General features: G+C 38.3%; 2 protein-coding genes across 3 annotated transcripts in view; one reads left to right on the top strand and one right to left on the bottom strand.

Annotated features, from left to right (window-relative positions):
* Positions 1–434, bottom strand: part of SH2D4B (SH2 domain containing 4B) — a 100,180-nt gene extending 99,746 nt beyond the window's left edge. The window contains exon 1 of the mRNA XM_074874482.1: positions 309–434. Coding sequence (XP_074730583.1) covers positions 309–414 — 106 coding nt within the window. The 5' untranslated portion in view covers positions 415–434. The remainder of the gene's footprint in view (positions 1–308) is intronic.
* The window catches only part of LOC141945822 (rap1 GTPase-GDP dissociation stimulator 1-like), a 34,357-nt gene extending 15,969 nt beyond the window's left edge, over positions 1–18,388 (top strand). The window contains exons 5-13 of one of the 2 annotated variants that reach the window (XM_074874479.1): positions 674–802; positions 2,008–2,133; positions 2,785–2,928; positions 6,902–7,036; positions 10,167–10,292; positions 14,577–14,716; positions 15,622–15,748; positions 16,809–16,937; positions 18,181–18,388. In XM_074874479.1, coding sequence (XP_074730580.1) covers positions 674–802; positions 2,008–2,133; positions 2,785–2,928; positions 6,902–7,036; positions 10,167–10,292; positions 14,577–14,716; positions 15,622–15,748; positions 16,809–16,937; positions 18,181–18,332 — 1,208 coding nt within the window. In that variant the 3' untranslated portion in view covers positions 18,333–18,388. The remainder of the gene's footprint in view (positions 1–673; positions 803–2,007; positions 2,134–2,784; positions 2,929–6,901; positions 7,037–10,166; positions 10,293–14,576; positions 14,717–15,621; positions 15,749–16,808; positions 16,938–18,180) is intronic. The other variant, XM_074874480.1, reaches the window with a different exon arrangement.
* The last annotated feature ends 3,084 nt before the right edge of the window (positions 18,389–21,472 follow it).

Below are 21,472 nucleotides of genomic sequence, written 5' to 3' on the forward strand. Positions count from 1 at the left end.
ACCAACATTCAAAAACTGTAAGAGGATGATTCCCCCAGCTAAACTTTAAAGCAGTCTGTGTCTCAGTGATATTTTATAATAGCCCAGGTACTGGTAAAGTGTCTTGTTTTACAAATTATTTAAAAAAAAATCATTATTCTAACATGCCAAAATCAGGTATATGGACATTTAGTGTATGACTCAGAACACTGTTGATCCCCAAAAGTGGAGTTATCATTAGACTATGCTTTATCTTGGGTTTCCAGTCCATTCCATCTCCCTTCAGAACAAAAGAAGCCATAGGATAATAAGGCTGAGATTCCCCTTACCTGAGAGGGTTCCTGTCTGTTCCTCACCCAACTTTAAGATAAATACCAAGATATACAGTCCATCAGAACTTGCTTTACAAGCTGCACTAGTAGTAGAGATGCTCATGCAAATGCCCTTATATATTTTTACAGTGGCTTAATTCCTTGAGCCAAAGTAAAACCAGGAGGTTTAGTAAAACTCTGTCCCGAACCTGCACTTCCCACACAAACGCATTAGTCTGAACCCACAGCACAAAAGCTGTGAACCCTAACAATGCAAGAAAGAATCAGACTATCTTACTGCAAAGCATGACAGTTGGACCCTTTTTACTGATTTAATTGGTCACTATTTAATACCCTTTAACTTCTATGCTTACTATTACCAGGGGATCTTCAGGAAGAGTTGGTGAAGGTAGGAGTAATCACATCCCTAGTCCGAATATTAACTGATTATGCAGAGAGTGAGCCACTTGTCCATGTTGATCTATTGGCTTTATGCAATCTCGCAGACTTTGGTAAGTAAATTTTTTGTATCTTGGAGCAAAATACCATCTTCCCATTGTCACTGCCTTTCCATGTACATGCAGAAAGCCCACAGGTTTGTGAGGGGGATTTTTTGCTTTGTTTTGCAGGGTTTTTTTGGGAGGGTTAGTTTTGTTGGGTTATTTGGGGAGATTGGGTTTTTTTGTTTGGAGTTTTGTTTTTTAAACACCACTGATACTTGATCAGGAACTGGCCACAGTATCTGTACTGGAGAAGTAACTACTCTTTCCTGGAGTACCAGCAACTGCTGGTACTATATTAAAACAATTAAGATTTAATAGACAGCTTTTGACCTAGGAAAAAAGTATAGAGGGCATAACTTCATGTGGTAAATTGACAGTTTCAGCTACTTCAGATATGGTACATTAGTACTCATTTATTAAAAATTTATTTCTATTTAATAATTAAGTTTATATACCTTAATGAAATAGCTTCCCTTTTCTTTCACACAGTTTTCAAACCAAAGGCATCTCTACTGATTTAAAATACACTGCCCTACTTTACACAAGTTGTAAGTAGTGATGGAAGAAAAAGACCAAGTAGAAAATTATAACCACATTTTGTATATGGTCTGACTAAAATCTGATCTCCTGCTTCCTGCATTTAGGGGGAGAGACAGGGAAGGGGGTATTGTCTCACTAGAAGATAACGTGACAGTGTGATGTCTGTCCTTTATAGATCTCTTATATTACTTAATATCATATTCCATTCAAATGTGTTCTACATCAGGCAGCAGCAAGCTTTAAAAAAAATGTGATCTTTGTTAACATATATCTTGTAGATGTTTAAGATCCCAGCAAGACTAGAACCATCTAACCAAGGCAGAAAATATACTACTACCACTAACTGGCATGTGCCAATTTGATAGATCAAATAATCATACTACAGGTGGATTTATAAATCAGTGGAATTAAGCCAGGATTAATAGCCAGCTATTATAAGGTCATAGCTACAGGAATTACACAAAAACAGCGTTAAAGAAAGAAGGTGGGGAAGAAGGGATGAAGTAGAGTTTTTGCTGACTCAGTGCTGACCAAAGGGACAAAGTGTCTATAAAAACAGAAAAAGCATTCAAAAGCAAAGTAGTTCTAATCACTTCAGATTATAGGGAGAATATGCTTTTAACATTTAATCAGATGATAAAACATTCAAAATCCTGACTTTATCGTATACACAGATACAGCCAAGGAAGCTCTAAGCAAGACAAAGGTTGCTGAACAGCTGGTGAAACAATTGAGAAGAGCAGAGAACCATGAGAGGTTAGAAATTGTCTTTGAGGTTCTGCAAGCACTTGCAGAAAATGGTAAGGCTCCCTTCAGCTTGGGGAAGTAAGGGGAGACAGGGTACTGATACTTAGCATAAACTCTGCGTTCCGAGCTTGCCATGGGATCCTACTAATGGAAGCAGCAATCCCTTCAGTGGAATTAAGCCACAAGAACATATGAAATCCTGGCCCAAGCAAGACTTTGAAGCTTAATATGTGAGACAACAAAGAAAGGAGGGAGGGTGTAGCATTCCACTCTATTTCAGTGGATCCATAAGATAACAGATTCAAACTCATATTCTCCCTGTTGTGTAACAGGAAAGCAAACTAGACAAATTTTTTTTTTTATAAAAAAACAACAACCAAACATCACTGATGTCGTCTACACTATGCAGTGGTGTAACAGGCACCAACAAGAATCCACTGAAAATATGTAGATACCTGATACATATTTTAAAGAAATGAAAACTCGTGACTGGTCATACAAGAAGTGTCAAAGATCAATGCAGAAGCTTTGCTCATTCTGCCTTGGTGTCATCCTAGCACCAGAATGTCTGTTACAAACAGAACCAAAACAGTGAATGCATGTGAAAAAACTGGCTAAAGTTCGAGGACTTAGCTTCCTAGTTTGAAACACTTCAACAAAGACCCAAGAAGCTTTTAAGTGTGCTTTTACTGTGATCTCTACAGATGTCCTGAAAGTGCAGTTGGTGGAAGCAGGCGTGCAAGAGGTGCTGTCCGAGATCCTGCTGAGGCTTCAGGGTAGTTCACAAGCTGAAGATACATGCATTGTGAAGGCTGCATCAGATCTCATTGTCTCTCTGCTTCTTGGAGGTAAAAAAAAAAGGAATACTGACAGTCCAGATACATAAACAAACAACATCAAAAAGTACCCTTAAGCAGAGGAGTTACCATCTGCTCTGTTGTTTTCATTTCCTTAACAGGGACACATCTGCAACCTGTTTCATAATCCTTAGGGAAATTCTTCTCAAGACACCACACTTTTTCACTTTTTATAGGAGCCTAGCGCTCACATTGCCATACTTTCCTTCAAGCATATACATGTGTTGCCTCAAGTCATCTAATACCACTGTGACTGCTCCTATGCAGAACACAAACACAAGTACAAGAACTTCAGACCATTGTAGCTGTACCTGTGATTGCCAGTTCACATCCTGCTTCCATAAATTTGCTTTCAAAATTGGCGTAAGAGCCAGTTTTAAATCTAAAGGTAATCATCAGATTAAGTTCACATGGTATTGAACTACTCATGTTTCCTGATTCACTATTCCAAATCTGTGTGCATACTTCAAACACTTAGTTTAACAAATGAAATATAAGAACTTCCTCATAATGTAAGTTCTGTATCTATCTATTAGAAATAGACTACACCATTGCTGACCTTGATTTTTCACTAAATCTTTAAGCTGATTTCAGGAACAACACAAAAAGGTTGAAGACCTAACAGCAACTTAGTTTAGGTGGTCCTGTGATGATGTATTTTGGGAAATACAGATTAAAGAATAAAACATCAAGAACTGGACACTTACACTGCATCCATCACCCCCAATCCCAAGGCAATCAACGCTAAGTCTTAAATTATTAATTATAACAACAATCATCAGTCATCATTGATTCGTATCTCCACAAAGACAGAACAGTTCACTTTGGAGCTAATTATAGACAGACATGAGATGGTCTCTCTTTCTCATGCCAAGTCCATGCAGAACTTCTTTGCTAAGGGATGTGGTATCACCTCCCAGAATATTGGTACTCGCATCACGTCCAAACACATGCAGCTACAGAGACAGGAGCAACAGCTATTGCTAGTTTTACAAAAAATGGTAAGGTTGGTTATTCTCTACCCTTCAAAGATAGAAAGCCACTGTTTGTGAGTGGAGAGAAAAGCAACACTAGATTTCATTGCTCCCTGGCTCTGAAACAGTAACATTTTTCTTTTCTGCAGACTGGAGACTTGCATACCTTTGAATTAGATGCTAATGATATTGAAGTAGCTTGAGGGACTTAACTGTGAAAAATGAGGTGGTCAGGTATACAAGCTTTTCACTTTTTTTTTTCCTAAATCACACATTAGAAGGGAGACTGGAAATGTTTCATAGCAAATACATTTCTTAGAAATACAAAAAATAACACAGTTACTGATGTTGTAGGTTTTAAGTCACTTTTAGGAAGGGAGGGTTACTCAGACATCAGGAGGAAACAAGAAATCTCAAAATAAGCCATTTCACCTTTCACACTTTCCTATTATAGAAAGTACTAAGCCTTAATATTATGCAGAGAGAAACAGAGAGACTCTTATAAACAGACTCCTGGAAGGCACGCTGTGCTGAATCAGTCAGCAGAAGATACCCCACCATGCTTTCTGTTCTTTCTCACTGATAGCTACTGTACTGGGCCCAAAATCAATTAACAAAAAGGAGATTTTTCAACATTGCTCAATTTTCTGCATTAATACATGCTTAATTATCATAAAAGATTCCCTCACATCTGTCTGAATGTTCAGCTAGTCAGCCTCATCTGTTTGGGGTTTTTTTTAAAGCAAGCTGTCATATATACATCTCTCCATCTCCCCCCAACATCCTTTCTAGACTCCCTTTCTTTCCTGTCTTATACCTTTGCTTCAAATCAGCCATTGGGCATCATGATTCTACAAATGCCATAGAAATGTCCTTGGTGTCTTTAAACTGGCTATCTTCAATTTATTCAGCTAAATGGCTTGCTTTATCACTCGCTCTTCTCCTTCTGTCTTCCCCACAACCCCATTAGAGGTTTCATGTGGAAAAAGTGAATAATCCCTCTCAGGCCCTGGTATGTGCCACTGATGTATGCACAGCCTTTAATCTAAGAGAAAAAGAGTCCTATGGAAATCTGATCTAAGCATCAAATTACTTCTGAGGCAGTGAAAAGATGACAGACAGCTTTTACAGCTATGAAAGTGGCTGTTCCTATCAGACTAACTATAAGCCATTAAATTGAAGGTTCTGCTGCTATCCAAGCAAAACTCCATAGGAGAGAGAACCAATTTGGAGCTCTGTGACAATCAAAGCAAGGCACCCATTAATGGGTTCTGCCTATTTGCACTTTATTACAAGAGGAAAAAATGCTCTGCCATTCTTTGGTTTGAAAGGTGGGGGGAGGTAAGAAATTAAGTTCAATTAAGGTTAGTCTATATGAAGATCAAAGTATTTTGCCTGTAGAATTTTGTCAGACCGAAAGAGATGGGCTATTCCTAGAGAACCTGTTCCTAAAGAGAACTGAGCAATTTTTCTCATATACTCTGATCTCTAAAGATTAGGACTAGGCAAGAGAACATCTGAAGAATCACAAGCAAAGCCATCAGCTTTAGAGAATGTATGCATAAATTCATATCAAAAGATTTTTGCGTGAGTAGAATTTGAATGATTCCACAGACTGACAGTTCTCATGAAAATATTCACTTACGTTTTATAAGCATGTGACAAATTCTTATTTAACATATGTAGCAATACAGGGAAAAATATGCTACTAACTGAAATGCTGAGATTAAAGGAATAGTAGGCAGCGGTTCAAAAGACAACATGGAATTGTTTCTACTACTTTGGGGAGAAAATAACATTCAAACCAGCAAAGATGCTAAAATTACTAGAGCCATTCTTAAGTGGTATATACACAAAGATTAGAAGTATGTACATCTTAGGCATGCAGTTAGTACCATGAGAAGCACCTAAAGATACTTTAGGCCATATTCTGTATTTGCATGAATTCTGTATAGTTCCATGGATAACTGCTTACTCCAGGTGAAGATGTGGTCTTCCTATATAACATTCACACTGTTTTGCCATGTTTGAGCAAACAGCATTCACATGATAACAGCACAGCAGCAAGGAAATGTTGACCAGTGTCAGGAACGTGCTTGTCTTGAGGTATAATAAACTGCATAAAATACAGAAAAATATTTGCCACATGGTATCTTCAAAACACTTTCTTCAGGAAGGATGGAGACCATAATATGAAGGGTTTCCTTTTGCTCTTCAGGAGAGCTCACCTCCTATCAAGGTGAGCTATGTAGCTTCTGATGACAGAAGGGCTGTCACCTCTGCAGAGCAAGTTCTCAGAGGGAAACATACTGACAAAATATTGCAGAGCATTCACTGGGCAAAATGGTATTTCTTTCTAATGTACAAATCTGCTTTCACCAGTATTAAACAGATCAGAACTCTCTAGATCAACTCATCTTTTCCTAGCTTCGTATGAGTGCAACACAATTAGACTTCTCATTTCAGAAAGTGAGTTTCTCAAAACAGGTATGAAAAGGCTAGGCCTGATTCTTTCCATGATTAGTTAATGACAAATTATTTGATTGAATACAAGGAGTAACAGCAGTACAAACCTAGTAATCAGACTTACAGACTCACCATTGCTGGATAAGATCCTTGGTCTCACCATAGTCTCTTAAACCAGTAGAACAGCAAAATAGGAGTATTAAAGCTATCCCGTGGAGAAATGGAAATGCCACCAGTATTCCAACATATACAGAGAGGAAAATAAAGTAGTATTGATGAAGAAACTGACCGGAGAATATATGGTTTTGAATTTGACAATGACTGTCCCTAGGAAGCTCTCTCAAGCTAAGCTTTACTTACGTCTAGAGGTGAAGGCTGTAAAAAGCAATGCAAAAGCTACAGTCTCAATCCTATCAAGACATGAAAACAGTCAAGGCAAAGACTCCCTGAATTCTCAATTTGCATGATTAATTTCAATCACTTTCTAATCTCTCTCACCTGCTTGGTTTTGCCTCTTTCTTCAGATGGCAACTGTGTACGAATGGTACAGCTGGGAGTCATACATCAGCTTCTGGATCTTTTGGAGAAACACGTAGAGAGTGGGGACATCTCTGTTCAACATGCTGCACTCAGTGCACTTCGAAACCTTGCTATACCAGGTACAGAGTTTGAAGACAATTGACGTACTGTGACTGTCTGTAAAGATGGATCATTTAATGGAGATCTGTGCAGCTCTGTCCAAGTCATCAAATCCAGTCCCTTGTATTATGAGGGGCAACCGAGCTCTTTTCCCCCTGCAGAGACATATATATTTGAATAATTTATCAGGACTTCTCATCTACATAAAGGGTCTAAATATAATGAAGTGTGATGTCATTGCCAGCTACTGAAATGGGTTTCATACTAACAGCATGCAGCAGTTCAGAAATGCAGAACAGGATTTATAGCTCCACCCCATACTCTGTATTTTAAACTATCACATCACAGACAGTAGGGATTTCATACATCTGCTCCTCTTCTATAAAGCCAATATTCATTGCAAATTCAGCCTTTGTAACACACTTTAAAACTTCAATACTTAAAGGGAGTATATGAGAAATATGGGGACAGACTTTTTGGTAGGGCCTGTTGCAACAGGACAAGGGGTAATGGTTTTAAACTAAAGAGAGGGTAGACTTAGATTAGATCTAAGGAAGAAGTTTTTTTACAGTGAGGGTGGTGAAACACTGGAACAGGCTGCCCAGAGAGGTGGTACATGCCCCATCCCTGGAAATATTCGTGGTCAGGCTGGACAGACCTCTGAGCAATCTGATCTAGTTGAGATGTTCCTGCTCACTGCAGGGGGGTTGGACTAGAACTTTAAGGGTCCCTTCCAACCCCAATGGTTCTATGATTCTACTCTTGTGATCTTTTGCTAATACGCATCAGAAAATTGTGCTGCTTCTCATCTCAAATCTACTGCTTCCATGTGAAAGTGCAAATCAGGCCAAAAATATTTTGCTAGAGACTTAATAGTACAGCACCCTGGAAAGCAGTCCTTACACTGCTACACAGTACTCTAGAGAAGAGCATGACACCAACGCTATTTTCTGAAAGTAAAAGAACATTAAGTTGTCTGCCAATTTTATGTAAGCTAGCCAGCATGTTTGGTTTAACAGTTTTATATGTAATCATTGCTCTGAACAAGTGAGAGTCCCAGAATATACTAGTTGCTAGTTTTCGTCCACTTCCTTTTAAAGCCTGATGCACACTCATTTCTTCTTGCAGATAGCTCTCTTCAGAACTTCACCTATTTCTTTCAACTTACTTTTTATATGCTCTCAAGTAATTTATTTAGTTTGTGTTATAGTATTACCACACTCTCTGGATCATAATAGCTAGCCATGTCTGTCTGTTCAGTATTTTAATAAACATATTTCACACCATAAACCCCTCACTGCTTCTTGTGAAGAGATTTTCTACCACCATTCACATCAGCAGATAGAGGCCTGTGCATGTTGTTTTTAATGCTAACAGAGCATGCAGTATTTCAACCATGCAAACCAGCTACCTTACATCAGTTACAATCTAACACAAAGCTATTAGAAGATAATCATAGAATCCTGAAAAATCCGAGAGCCATCCAGCTGAAATTAGGAAAGTAATTTAGTAGGCAAAATGTAGCTATCTTTATTAGAATTAAAAGGTGGATTTTTTTTTTCTATAAGCCTAGGGGTGTCCCATGCTTAGCTTAGTTCTCATTGACTTCACTCCTGCAATATGTACAATAGGATTTAATGATTACAAGCAGCAAAGATAATAGTTAATCTCATTTGACAGATAGTAAATTTGATGTAGTTCCCCTTGACAACAAGCAGAGATGATCACATTCTAACTCACAACAGAATCCATTCCTCAATGAATACCAAGGCCCACTTATTGCAATGCCAAGCCCAGGCATTTCTTGGGAGTTCCTTAACGAAACAAAGACTACAGGATCTAAAACTCCAGAAAAGCGTGATTGCAACCTACAACTTTACCCCTGTATCACTGCCTGCTACACATAGTACCAGATCTTAATATTCTTTGCAGCTGTACTTTAAAGGCTCAACTCTGAATTACAAAAAATCAATGCATCAATACAGAGTATTTTGGTTATCTCTTCTGTTCAAGTCTATTACAAACCATTTTGGATCTTTCAAAGTGTGCGAACAATGCATAGCACTTAAAATGCTATCCCTACACTGTACTTCTCTATTTGTAAAAATATCAGAATATGGAAGCTGTAAGACATTCCCTCACAGTGATACATCACTTCCAGAAATACACAAACTCTATCACTTTCAACAATATAATCTGCTACTTGAGGGAAAAAAAAAAAAGACTGAGTGCAAATCCACATAAATCAAAAATTAATTAAATATGGGCCAATACTTGCAAATGGGCACATGAGAAGTCTTCAATTCAAATAGTGATCTTAAAAGAGAACAGGTGCTTATAAAAAAATTTTAAAAGTCATTATGCTCTCGTGAATGGGGTCAGTCTGTGCCACTGAAAAACAAGGACATTAAGAGCAAGTTACTTAACAGTGTCTGCTTCTCAATCTTCCCAATAAAAGGAGAAAGGGATAGAACAATTATCTCCCTAATTTCACTGTCTTGTCATTCCCCTCCCCTCAAAAAAAAGGCATGCAGAAGATGGGAAGAAAATTCCTCGGGAGGAAGAAGCTTTTGGTAGCACAGTTAAACAGTATTAGGACTCTTTCCAGACAAGCTTCTGATTATTACCAGGGATTACCGCACTAACAACTGGAGCAGACGCAGGACTTAGGAAAGCACAGAAGCAAAGGCATGAACAACAGGGGATCAGTGAGCTCATATAAAAATAGCTCAAATAGAAAACACATTCTCAAGAAATATGGCCATGTAAAACACTTCTGCCATCCAGTTCAGTTAAGATGAGCAACCATAGGAAAGGATTGCTCATGTGAGTGGGTGAGTGGATGGATAATCTCTTACAACTAGAAAAAGGAAGAAAAACAATCCTGCATTTATCTTTTTTCATGTACTTCATTCCAGGCAGGCCTACGATCAAAAGTAACCAACATATCGTAACAGCAATTCCTAGGAAGTTTTTAGATCAAAAGAGAAGCCTAAACAGCCGGGTAGCCCTGACTTGATTCCTGAGCACTCTAACAAGTCGGACCTTTGCTAAGAGCATAAAATTCAGAACAGTTAACGTCGTATCTACATTTTCAGATGCTTGTGTAGTTACTGAGCTTCACATCAACATCTTTCTCCCATTTTCTAGTTGTTAACAAGGTTCAAATGCTGGAGGAAGGTGTGGCAGAACGGATTCAAGCACTTCTAAGGTCAGAGATGCCTCCTGTACAGTTTAAACTTCTTGGAACACTACGGATGTTAGCAGATGGTCAAGGTAGGGAATTGCCAATGTCTACTTATGTCAACTATACACCCCCTCCTCTCCTGCAAGACAGCAGGGCCATAAAGCGTCCTGCTAACCTAATTGCACTCAACGTGGAGAGGTTCCAGAGACGATTGCTGGAGGCTGCAGACCTTCCATAGTGACCCAGTCAGCCTCAGAAATAGATGAGAAACAAACCAAATGAAAAAATCTGCAGAGGTCAGTAAGAAATGGCAAAGGCCTACAAGGAAGATGTTCTCCACCAGAGATATACCAGCAAGGAATGAGTATGATGGAAAAGAATCAGGCTAAGGATTTACCATGGCAAATCACAGGAAAGCAAATCAACAGAAGAACTGGAGAATATAAAAGGATCAAGGGGAGCTAGGTGGAGAGAGGCAGAAGAAATTAGTTTCTACCTGTCACACAGGCTCTTTATACACATTGCCAGATTTATCTTGCTTGTGCGACTTAAATGTTGAATTGACTTTGCATATCAAAATATGGGATTATGTACTTCATTCAGTTTTACTCCGAGGTGGGTACACAAAGGCAACAACACTCACTCTGTGCATACAGTTGCATTTTGAGAAACATGCACAATAACAGAATTACGCCAATATCTACTACAATATCTTCATTTATCCTCAGACTTAGCTAGCTTCTTACCAGAGTAGAACACAAAAACAAGTGTTGAGGGGTTTGGTTTTTTTGGTTAAGTGTTCTACTTCTTTTGTATCACCACAGCAGTTGCTCTAGAACACTAATCAATCAGTACAGACCACCCTGATGTGCAGGAATAGCAATAGGTCAAAATCAGAATCAGAAAAATTGTGACTGTTTTACAATGGGAACTGACAGCTGATATGAAACAGTTACAATCACAAATTCATTAGTTATAAGGAAGGGTAAAGACCTCACTCTCCTACATTCTGTGTTGCACTCATTTACACCACTTTGATATGGCAGCTACTTGCATCCTTTTCAAATTAATACGCATGATATAAAATTTAGGTCTAGCACTCAATTTGCACTGATTTCCACTCAGTAAAAATCTGCTTCCACTTCTATTTCACCTCGCAGGAATCTATTTCTATTCATCTATTTATTCTATTCATCTATTTCTATTTCACCATAGTAGGAAATGGACACTGAAAGACCTACAGGAACTTAGTCTCTTCTTCTCAGGTTTTAAAGGAAGAAATCATTACAAGGTCATTTCTCTGAAGCTGTATCTCAATTGTGACAGGGGGGACCATTTAGCTTTTAAAATTGAGACATAACAACACAGATCTAAGTTATCAAACTTTTTTTTTTGACTCGATGCTATTTACCAACCCTGGTACAAAGTCAGAATTTGGCACAAAACAGTAGAACTTCTGAATCTGAAACAATAAAGATATCAAAGTGTAGATTAGAAAAAAAGACACAGAAGATTATTCAATGTTTACCCATTCCTGACTATTTGCACACATTTCTCCCACCTTTAATTACTTTCTATTCTGTCTACCCATGAGCTAACATTGCCCTTAACTAACTCAGCCTGAAACTCTTAAAAATACACATCTACTAAGAAGTCCACACTAAATCAGTTAATTGCATTATCTAGTATAAATTCATTACTCTGGCAATCACTGGACATGCTGAGGCCTACAGACTAGAAGACATCAGTAGGTTTATTTTTAACTATAGAAAATTGCAGTCAGATCTGACAGCTTCATTACACTAAAGAGATGTTAACATTAACTCCTGGTTTTTCCACTGTTTTGCTTCAGAGGAACAGAAGAATTTGCACACTTCAACAGCCAGAGGACTTTCAGCTCAACTTAAAGTTCAATCATACACAAAATTTATTCAAATTTGGCATAAGTTAAGAGGTCCTCCTGTTCCTGTTAAAAGTAACTAATAGGGTTTGTTTCAAAGAGCTCTATTGCTGGTAAACATCAGGAAATCCCTGTCAAACTGGGTCAAGACCGCTCTCCTTTGAACAAACCTCTTAGACTGGTTACATTCACCACCCTCTTACCTCTTTCAGCTTTCTGTACTAAGATGGATTACCATGATCTCCTCAGACTAACATGTAACATCTGACCTAGAAAAAAAAGCCTTTCTGCTACAGCAGGTAATATGCAGGTGGTTGTGCAACAAGACATAACTCTTATCTCAAAACAAACATGTTTAACTAGGCTAGACACTCACAGATTCCTTGGGGGATTTTGACCTGTGGATTGTTCCTTAGTGCACTAGACAAATAAAAAAAGGAAGTGTCCATCCTTCCTCATCTCCCTACCCAAAACAGTAAGAGTATAGGTTGACTTACAGTTTCTGCAAAATGTCCAGAGTAATCATGGTTTATTGACACTGACTTTCTGGTGCACACTCTATTTCACCCTTTCCAGAGTATCTCAAAACAAATGCCACACACAGAGAAAGGGACAGGTAAACAAACAGAAACAGGGTGATGCTCCTATCAGCCAAACCTATCCCTTCTGTTCTGGATGTTAATGTTGGTTCTTCCTCAAGTCTCTGCTTCAAGCAAAATTCCAAGAGACAAACTTCACACTCCTAAAAACATGCAGACTTTTCCCCTTTCTGAATTTGCTTCCAAAGGAGCAGGGATCTCCCTGGTTACCTTCTTTCAGGCCTAGAACTATTTTAAAATACTGGAAAAGCAGAAGAAGATGGGGAAAAGCTCACAGACCCTTTATAGCCCTTCTTAGGGAATGTACACTTCTGCTATGAACACCTTCAGAACACACAACGGCACATTTCATGCTCATCTGCTCTGGTCCTCCAGCACTGAGGGGTGGGGTGGGCAGGCATGGGACAGGACATAAGATGATCAAAATGAAATCCAAGAAAAACTTAGTTACAAATAACTACATGAGACTCATAAATTTGAATTCAACTTTATAACCACAGTGTATTTTTGCAAACAGATTAACTCTACACCAAAAAGTAAGCATCTGTCCTGTGATTACTCTTGCATCCCAGTTGCTACATCTGGTGCCCAGTTAGAAGTTCTGTGCATTTATATCCTCAGTTCATTATCAACTGGAACACATGGAAACAGCAGTCTGGCAGTTTACAAAACAGCACTTTTGTGTTAAAAGCCAAATGGGTGAGCACTCAATCCCTACAAAAAGGCAGCTTATGTTGCACACATTACATCTGTCTTATCTTTCTCCTGGCACCTTTCACTTAGAAGAAAATCTCAGTTGAACCAAGATTTAGAATTTCAAAGTCTCAAGTACTGAACAGAATCAACTAACTGAAATTACTGAAGCAGTATTTACCAGGACGTTCTCAGGGCTGAACCCCTGCTTAACATACTTGGTCAAATAGAATATTTCAGTCCTCAGCACCCTTATATCTGCATTTTTTCTTTGCTTGGGAAATCACTTTACACCAGTTAGTCACTTTTGATCCACAGCACTTTAAAGATATGTTATTAAATTGCAATAGGACTCGTGGAACCATGCATTATTGATGCAATATTGATAGCATGAGTAAAGTTCCTTTTGCTGCTGAACTCCTAAGAGCTTTGGGAGTAGTCCCCTTAGTGGCAATGAGCCTTAAACCACTGCATGTGATTGGAGTTCCACTTTTTAGTAAAAGTTATCCAGTGAGGTTTTTTTCAAACATCAACCACAGATTAATACTTCTAGCAAGTCTTGAGAGAGGGTTCCTGAAACACAAGAGAAGGCAAATTAAAGGGCTCCTCCAACCTCTGGGGTAAGTTCTGATGATACCAAATACACAATTCAACGCACATTCTTAAGACCTGAGACATGCAATTACAGACATGTTGCAATTCTGTACTAAGACTTGGCTTCCCACATGCTACCAACAGTAATTATCACCATTACTGAGAGCACTGAAACAGCAAGAACAGTCTCTGAAGAGCCCATGATAACATTTGTGCAGGGCTCAAAGAGCAAGTGCAAGAAACCAAACAAGAAAGAGACAGTCCTCATGATTATTTCTGTATAGCAACAGAGTATTTGCTGTCAAAGATACGAAGCTGTTCATTTTAAGCCCTGCTTCAGCAGCCTCTTAAAAAGGCTAGGGCTATAAGAACAACTTTGTTCTTTACCTCCAAGAGTTGCCCTGACACAACTGGCATTCCTCAGATAAAGATTTCCAAGATCCCTTAAAAGCCCAAAGCTTTAGTTACAGCTGTTAAAGGATTCTGAACTCAGGCCTGCAGTCCTGGCTACTTCTACATTCACATTTCTGTGACAGAAAGACTGAGAAGTGATTTCGAATGTCTCCTGATGATGCTTTTCTCTTCAGCTGATGCAGCTGAAATCTTGGGCCAAGACCCGATGGTGCTCAACAGGCTTGTGCAGTGGTGCAATGCTAACGACCACATCGGCGTTCGTGGAGAAGCAAATCGACTGCTAGCATCAATCTTGCGTCACAACAGATCCCAAGTACGAAAGCTGTTGGTCTAATAATATGTTTCTACTTTATCCTTGTCAAATATTTTTAAAAGCTTGTCAATATAGCTAGGGGTTAAGCATTAAACAGCACATATAAATTTATCATTAAAAACATGAAAGTTCACAGTAAAAACCCCTCCTGGTCTGCCTCAATGCCCATAAGGGGGAGGTGAGCAGGAAAGCAGTACTATCCATAGCCACAGATACTGCACAGAAACAAGAAACATGGCTACTTACTGTCACTTGTCAACTTTTGCCCTGGCTTGAGTACAGCTTGACAAACGGTAAGTAGGTGAAGTTTTTTTATTGCCATAAGTATTAATTTCAAATTTCCAATTGAAATGGCAAATATAACCCAGATCTGTCCTGAATGTCAGTCCTCTAGGAGCTCCAAAGAACCCACTGTCTATCTAGCAATGGATGAATCTGGTGTGATCTGTCTCTGCCGACATATTAGAACAGGATTCTGTTTCTTGTAAATCATGCTATCATACACAGGCATCCCAACCATGCTTTACTTTGAGGCAGTGATAAAAATCTGCACAGGCTTTGGTAAAGTAAAACTAATCTTTGGTAGTCTGAAGTCTTGACATGAAAAACTGGAATAAGATCAAACTAAAACTCTTGAGACAAAACATATGATTTTATATTTTGATATGCATATACATAATTTCAAGTGTTGGTATTTCAAGTAAATTAGACCAGCCCTAAACAGACATGTACGATCAGTGTCAAAAGCAGTATTATCTCTAGTCTTCAAATATCAGTTTGCATTGCAGCAGGCAAATCATTTCCATCTATTCAGAAGCTGAATAGTGCAACCTCATTTCTCTCTTCATTCTACTTTACTCATAAGTCAGATTTCCACCTGTGATATTTTACCTTTGCTTTACCAGGAAGTGGTCAAAGCCATCCAGGAGGCACAAGCAGTGAAGCACCTCGTTTCCATGACAACAAGCAAGCATGCTGCCTTGCAGAATGAGGCTCTGAATGCCTTGGCAATAGCATCTGCAATCAATTTAGGTATTTTTCTCCTTAAAGCATTTATCTGTGCAAGATCTTCAATTATTAAAAACCACTGTCATTCTACATAACATGTAAGAAAAAGGATGTTTCTTGTCTAGATTCAGCTCTCCAGCATGAAGAGGTCAGCCATCCAGAAGATCACAAAAGCAATAGGCTTCAGGAATTGCTGAAGGTTTTTTTGTTTAGGGTACAGTCAAAATGATCAGGTTGTGTGGACAGGCACAATCTGTTGAGTAGCATGGTATGATGTTAGAAGCCTACACAAAAAAACAGAAGGAAAGTAAAGGTGATAAAGACTAGAGAAAAAGATGAGAAAGTCTAAATGAAGACAAAATTAAGGACAAATTATGAGCTTGAATGGTCAATGAAGACTATAAACGGAGGAAATAATCTTCAGAAGACAGACATTTAAATACAGGAGAGAATAAAGCAGAAGCATAGACAAAAGGGCCTTACAGAAGCCATAACTTAAACAAGTGAGAAAACTGTCAAGGTTCTAACTACTTTTACTGACCTAATTTTTCAGAGACATTGAGTATAATTTTTTTTTTTTCAAATTTTTCCTATATGACTGATTACATTTGAAAATGGGTCTCAATTTATTACAACAAAGAATCACCACAGAAGTCTACTTACATCAGAAGATAAATTGAAGACAGATAGTTAACTTGAAATTTGGAATTTCCTACACCAACAGGCAAGACAGTAAAGAGCCCATTTTACTGCTTGGTCCACCATTAAGGCTCTCAAACTCAACTGGGCAACTAATGTGAATCAACATTTCTAGCACTGATCATTGCAACTTTTTATCTATTATAAGGTTATTTTATACAATCTATATTATACAGGTTCTGTCTTCCAGTATAAGGCCACTGAAGAAACACTGCACAGAAAATACAGAAATTCTACAGTATAGAAAACATATGCCCCAGAAATCCCTGTATATCCAGTCTGAAATGAAGCCAGTCAGGAATTTTATTTTTTAAAAAAGCAAGCATGCTCACTTTCTAGCTTCTTTTCAGTTAACAGTTCAGGTATTCATTTACTTCTTTTTCAGAAACCCTTGAAGAATCTTTTAAGGAATCACAGCTCGTCCAAAGCTTACACAAACTTCTACAAGATGATAATACAAGTCCTGAAGTAAAACATAACTCAATGGGCCTTTTGTGCACGCTTCTTAATTCAGGTAACTTCATTTTAAGTTTTCTGTGATGGAAGGATGGATATGTGATGAAAACACAAGTGTTTTCCGTTACTGAAGTGTGCTGCCTGCTATGTTGCAGTCAGTGAGTAGTAAAGGATATTAAAGAGGTTCATTCTTTATTGATCACCAAAAATCCCAGTCAAGTAGCTTCTTTATGAGAAGTTGATTAAACCATCAGTTGAACAAAAAAACAAAGGCTTTATTCCAGTGAGTCAGTGGCATAATCAAGTGCTGAAATAGCAAAATTAGAGCCTGGGAATAAAGGCATCTTTGTCCAAATTCACTATGCACAAATGTCGAGCAGGCCCAAGTCTGGTATGTACCACAGCATTTTTGTGTTGAAAGAAAGAAAGTCTGTATCATCTTCTACAGGCAGGCATCCATTTGTTCTTCTGCCTATGCTGTAAGCAAACCAGAAGTTGAGATAAAACAGCAATTTTAGAAATGCTGCCTTTGCACAGCAACTTTTAGTAAAACATATGAAGGATGTTATTTCAGCTTCTCTCATTCCATGGTTACGGAAGACTTAAACTGCTTTGAGCAAGATCAGACTCATTCTGGATGTGTGACACTAACTGAAAACAACCACCACCTTGAAAACAGGAGTCCAAAGATCTCATGCCAGTTTCTCACATTTTTATATATAAATCATGTAAATTGAAAGCAATGATTGTGCTCAGGCAAGGATCCGCCACAAGGAGAGCTGCCTTTCAAGTCCTGAAGCCACCCTACATCGGCAGACAAGATGGATTCTGCAGAATATTCTATTTTTAACCTGTAGCCACACAGATATTAGAACAGGAATAAGCATTTGCATCCTTCAGTGCTACTACAGAGTACTGACAAAACAGGTGTGATCTGCAGGACTTTTTCCCAGAGGTGTATACACTTAGCACTTTATAGAGTAACTGTAACACTAAGAGTTGAGTCTTACTAATATGAAAAACTAACAAAAAGCATACAGGCAAAAAAGTTCTGGAATTTGTCCTGTATTATATTTTTGACAAAGTGCTTTTCTTCTGTTCAATCAGTTCTTAGAAGTCAAACTGGAGAAGAAAACCTTAAACTGCTCGATACTTTCAATGGCTGAAAAGTTATTGAGAAATTTATTTAAATTAAACCAGCTCATTTTAAACAGCTAGTACTCCAAACTTTGATCTTACAACAACTGTTGGGAGCCACTATGGCATGGCATGGCACTAAAAGCATTTCTTCTCCCATTCAGGTGATCTGAGACAAGAAATAGAAGCGGACAAGATTAAAGAAACACTTGAACAACTCTGCAGTCACAGCAATGCAAATGTGGTCAAGGAAGCTGTAACAACATTACAGGTTTTGAGAGGAGAGACATCCATTAGCCTCCCTTCTTCCCCATAGCAACCCTGCACTGTTGCTGAGGCAAATGCAATAAAAGGCCAGCTTTGCCAACCCTACCTTGCATTTGTCATGCTGCTGCATAACCAACACTACAAAAGCCCAGGTACAGCTTCTGCTTTTAAAGCTGTACATACAAATAAAATATTCATTTGCTCATCTATTTGACCTACAAATACCTGCATTACTGCTGCTTTTCACTGAGCTACCACTAAACAGTAGAAATTAGAACCATCAGGCAGTTGCCACTTCTGTAATACATTTTAAGCTGCTTGGTTTTGTCAAATCAGGATATCACTTGCAACTTTCTTGTATCAGTGGGACTTTAAAATCTTTACAAAAAATCTCAAGCTTACCTCATGCAACCTGAAACAATGAGGTTTTAGATTTAGATGAGAGCCGTACCTTAAACAATGCAAAGGGCTAACTGGCAGCAGATCAATCTCTGCACATTGTGCATCAACCTGTGAGCCCAGCTGTTAACTGAATGAGTTAAAACCACCACAAAACTGTACCTTTAAACCAACTCCCCCTTCAATTTCCAATTTTAAAGCTCATCTGAGTTTTTACCTGCTAGTGTCACAGCTATATGCCTCAGTATCTCAAGTCATGGTCTTGTCCTAGTTTTAGAGTTGCAGCTATTATAACCTGGAATGAGACTCAATAGAAGCAGAGTTTACAAGAAACTGCAGTCAATGTCCATACAGTGCCTGGACAAGGTACAAATTAAAGCTAGTTAGAAGTTACAAGTGGGCGTGTGTGAAGATTTGGAGACTGCTGGCATTTCGTTATCTCCAGTAAGAGAACCTGGCTTTAACTTTAGATAATAGAAAACTCTAGTAAAACAAATGTCGCTGAATATTTCTACCGAAACCTTTCGTATATAAAAATGGTCACTTCATAAAAAAGGTAACAGGATCTAATGCACAACTTGTTCTTCTGGGAATGTTTTGAAGCAGTTGCAAGTATGTTGCAGAGTTGCATTGCCAAGACCCAACAAATCAAATTCAAAACCCTGTAGCAGTAGATGCTGAATAGCTAGGGAACAATGACTTCTTTTAGCCATCAGTAAAAGCTATTAAGAAATAGAAAAGTACTGATCTTTGAAAAAATTGTTATAAAGCAGGGAATATTCCAAAGTAAACAAGGCCTCCTGTTCTCAAACAATTTGAATATAACTGGCTTATGTCTACGAACAAACATTACAACTTTGTTCCTGCAAAAGCCTCCCATTTGCAAAACTCTATTTAGTCACCTACCTTTGCCACCAAGTGGCACTTTCAGGAGTGCTCTTGAGAAAGGGAATTTCATAAACCACCCTAAACAAGACACTTGGTGAGTAACATGCAAGCAGGTTTTGACAACATAGTAGGAGAAAAAAAACAAGAGGTGAACCACGTGCAGTTTTCTCTAGCTTAAAGCACACAGTGATAGGGGCATCCTACACATTTCTAATGTCAAACTGAGAAACAGCTTCAGGCAATCTCAACTTCAGAATAAGATCTGGGGTTGTGCCCAAACCAGACATTAGTATAAGATCTATCAGGATCTATTACAAGTTTTTTAGATATATATATACACACACACCCCCCAAATAGCTCCATTCAAGTTAAGTCATTCTTATCAGAAGTGATTCAGCTTTAATATTCTAGAGTGTCTAATTGCAAATATTACATTCTAATATGGCCTTTATCTATTGATTAAATGTTTCTCTGACCTTATTAAAAGTAGAATCAGGTTTTAATGCATTAAAGAAACATTAAAATGGTCAAAGAAGCAGACAAACTTATTTCTGCAAGCCTCATCTTCAAACCTGGAAGTTACTTCCCTTCTGCACTCTTAAGAGTAGTTTCAGGAACACTGCTCAGACATGACAAACCATAGACTGTGCAAACCGTAAAAGTGGTAACTGTGGATAACGGCAGTCAAAGTACAAACAGCAGTTTTAACTTTTTTTGGTGTCCACAGATTTAATAATTTCTCTACACCATTCTGCAGCTCTTCACTTGTTCATGGCTTTCTATTAACAATGGAGAGAAAAGCATCAGTGTTATCTATTATTGAGCAGCCCAGACTGAAAAAAAAATCAAGGATTAGTTTCAGCAAAATATATATATATGAACACCAGGCGACCTTTACCATTTCTGCAGTTAATCAACAAATTAGAGTCTCAGCAGCCAGTCTAAACTTTGGAAAGGGAAATACTAGTGACTGGAAGCAACAAACCTTAGAAACCAAACTCCAGGAGTACAAAACATTACATTTTATTTAATCAAATTTAAGGCTTGAGAAAAAAAATATACTTAAAGTCACTCAGAAAAGCCATCTCAGAAGAAGAGACAGAACCTCCCCTTCCACTGGCTAAACAACATTCAAGCTGCATGATAAACCATAGGTGGTAGGGGGAAGGAAGAGGAAAGTATGAAACGGGGAGACAAAAAAACAAAGCAATTCTACATATAAGCCAATTGTCACATCAGCCTCAATGGATTAGAGGTACAAGTCTATCCACATGGCACTGTATGAACATCACCAAAACTAAAGACCTCTTGGGAACAAATATTCAGGTTTTATGGAGGCAACTGAAGCTCCTTTGGTCACTGCACTTCTTTCAGCGCTTATATTCATTCTCCTCTTCACATACAGGGAAACTGTGTCCCAATGTAGGTATATTAATAGAAATAAAAGGGCAGTCACACTGTCAAACATACTGACAAATAAATACATTGCTTCACAGAAATAAATTGTGCTCATTTCCAAGAAATAAAAGTGATCACACTGAAAAGTTTCCTTCTCTCAGTCTAGTTATTCAAGTCTGATCTCATATTTGTCATCTTCATTAAAAACCTTGTTTCCATTGTAGTGTTTGTGGAGTTGTTCCAAATGCAACCACTGAAATCTCAACATCAATTTACCAAACCTCTCTTCATTGAGAGATCATTGAATTGCTCCTCCTTTGAGACTTTAGAGGCAGGCTCACACCCAACTGCTTTTGCTGACAAGACTTTTTTAAACCGTAATCTAAACCTTTAGCCATGAAGTCACTGCAGGTCCACAGAGAAGGTGCTAAATATAACTAAGTAGAAAGTGATAAGAAAGTATTCCCAGTCTTGGAGTAAATCAGCCAAGAGCCCCAGGGTTTT

The sequence above is a fragment of the Strix uralensis genome, chromosome 7, assembly GCF_047716275.1.
Source record: "Strix uralensis isolate ZFMK-TIS-50842 chromosome 7, bStrUra1, whole genome shotgun sequence".
Taxonomy (NCBI): domain Eukaryota; kingdom Metazoa; phylum Chordata; class Aves; order Strigiformes; family Strigidae; genus Strix; species Strix uralensis.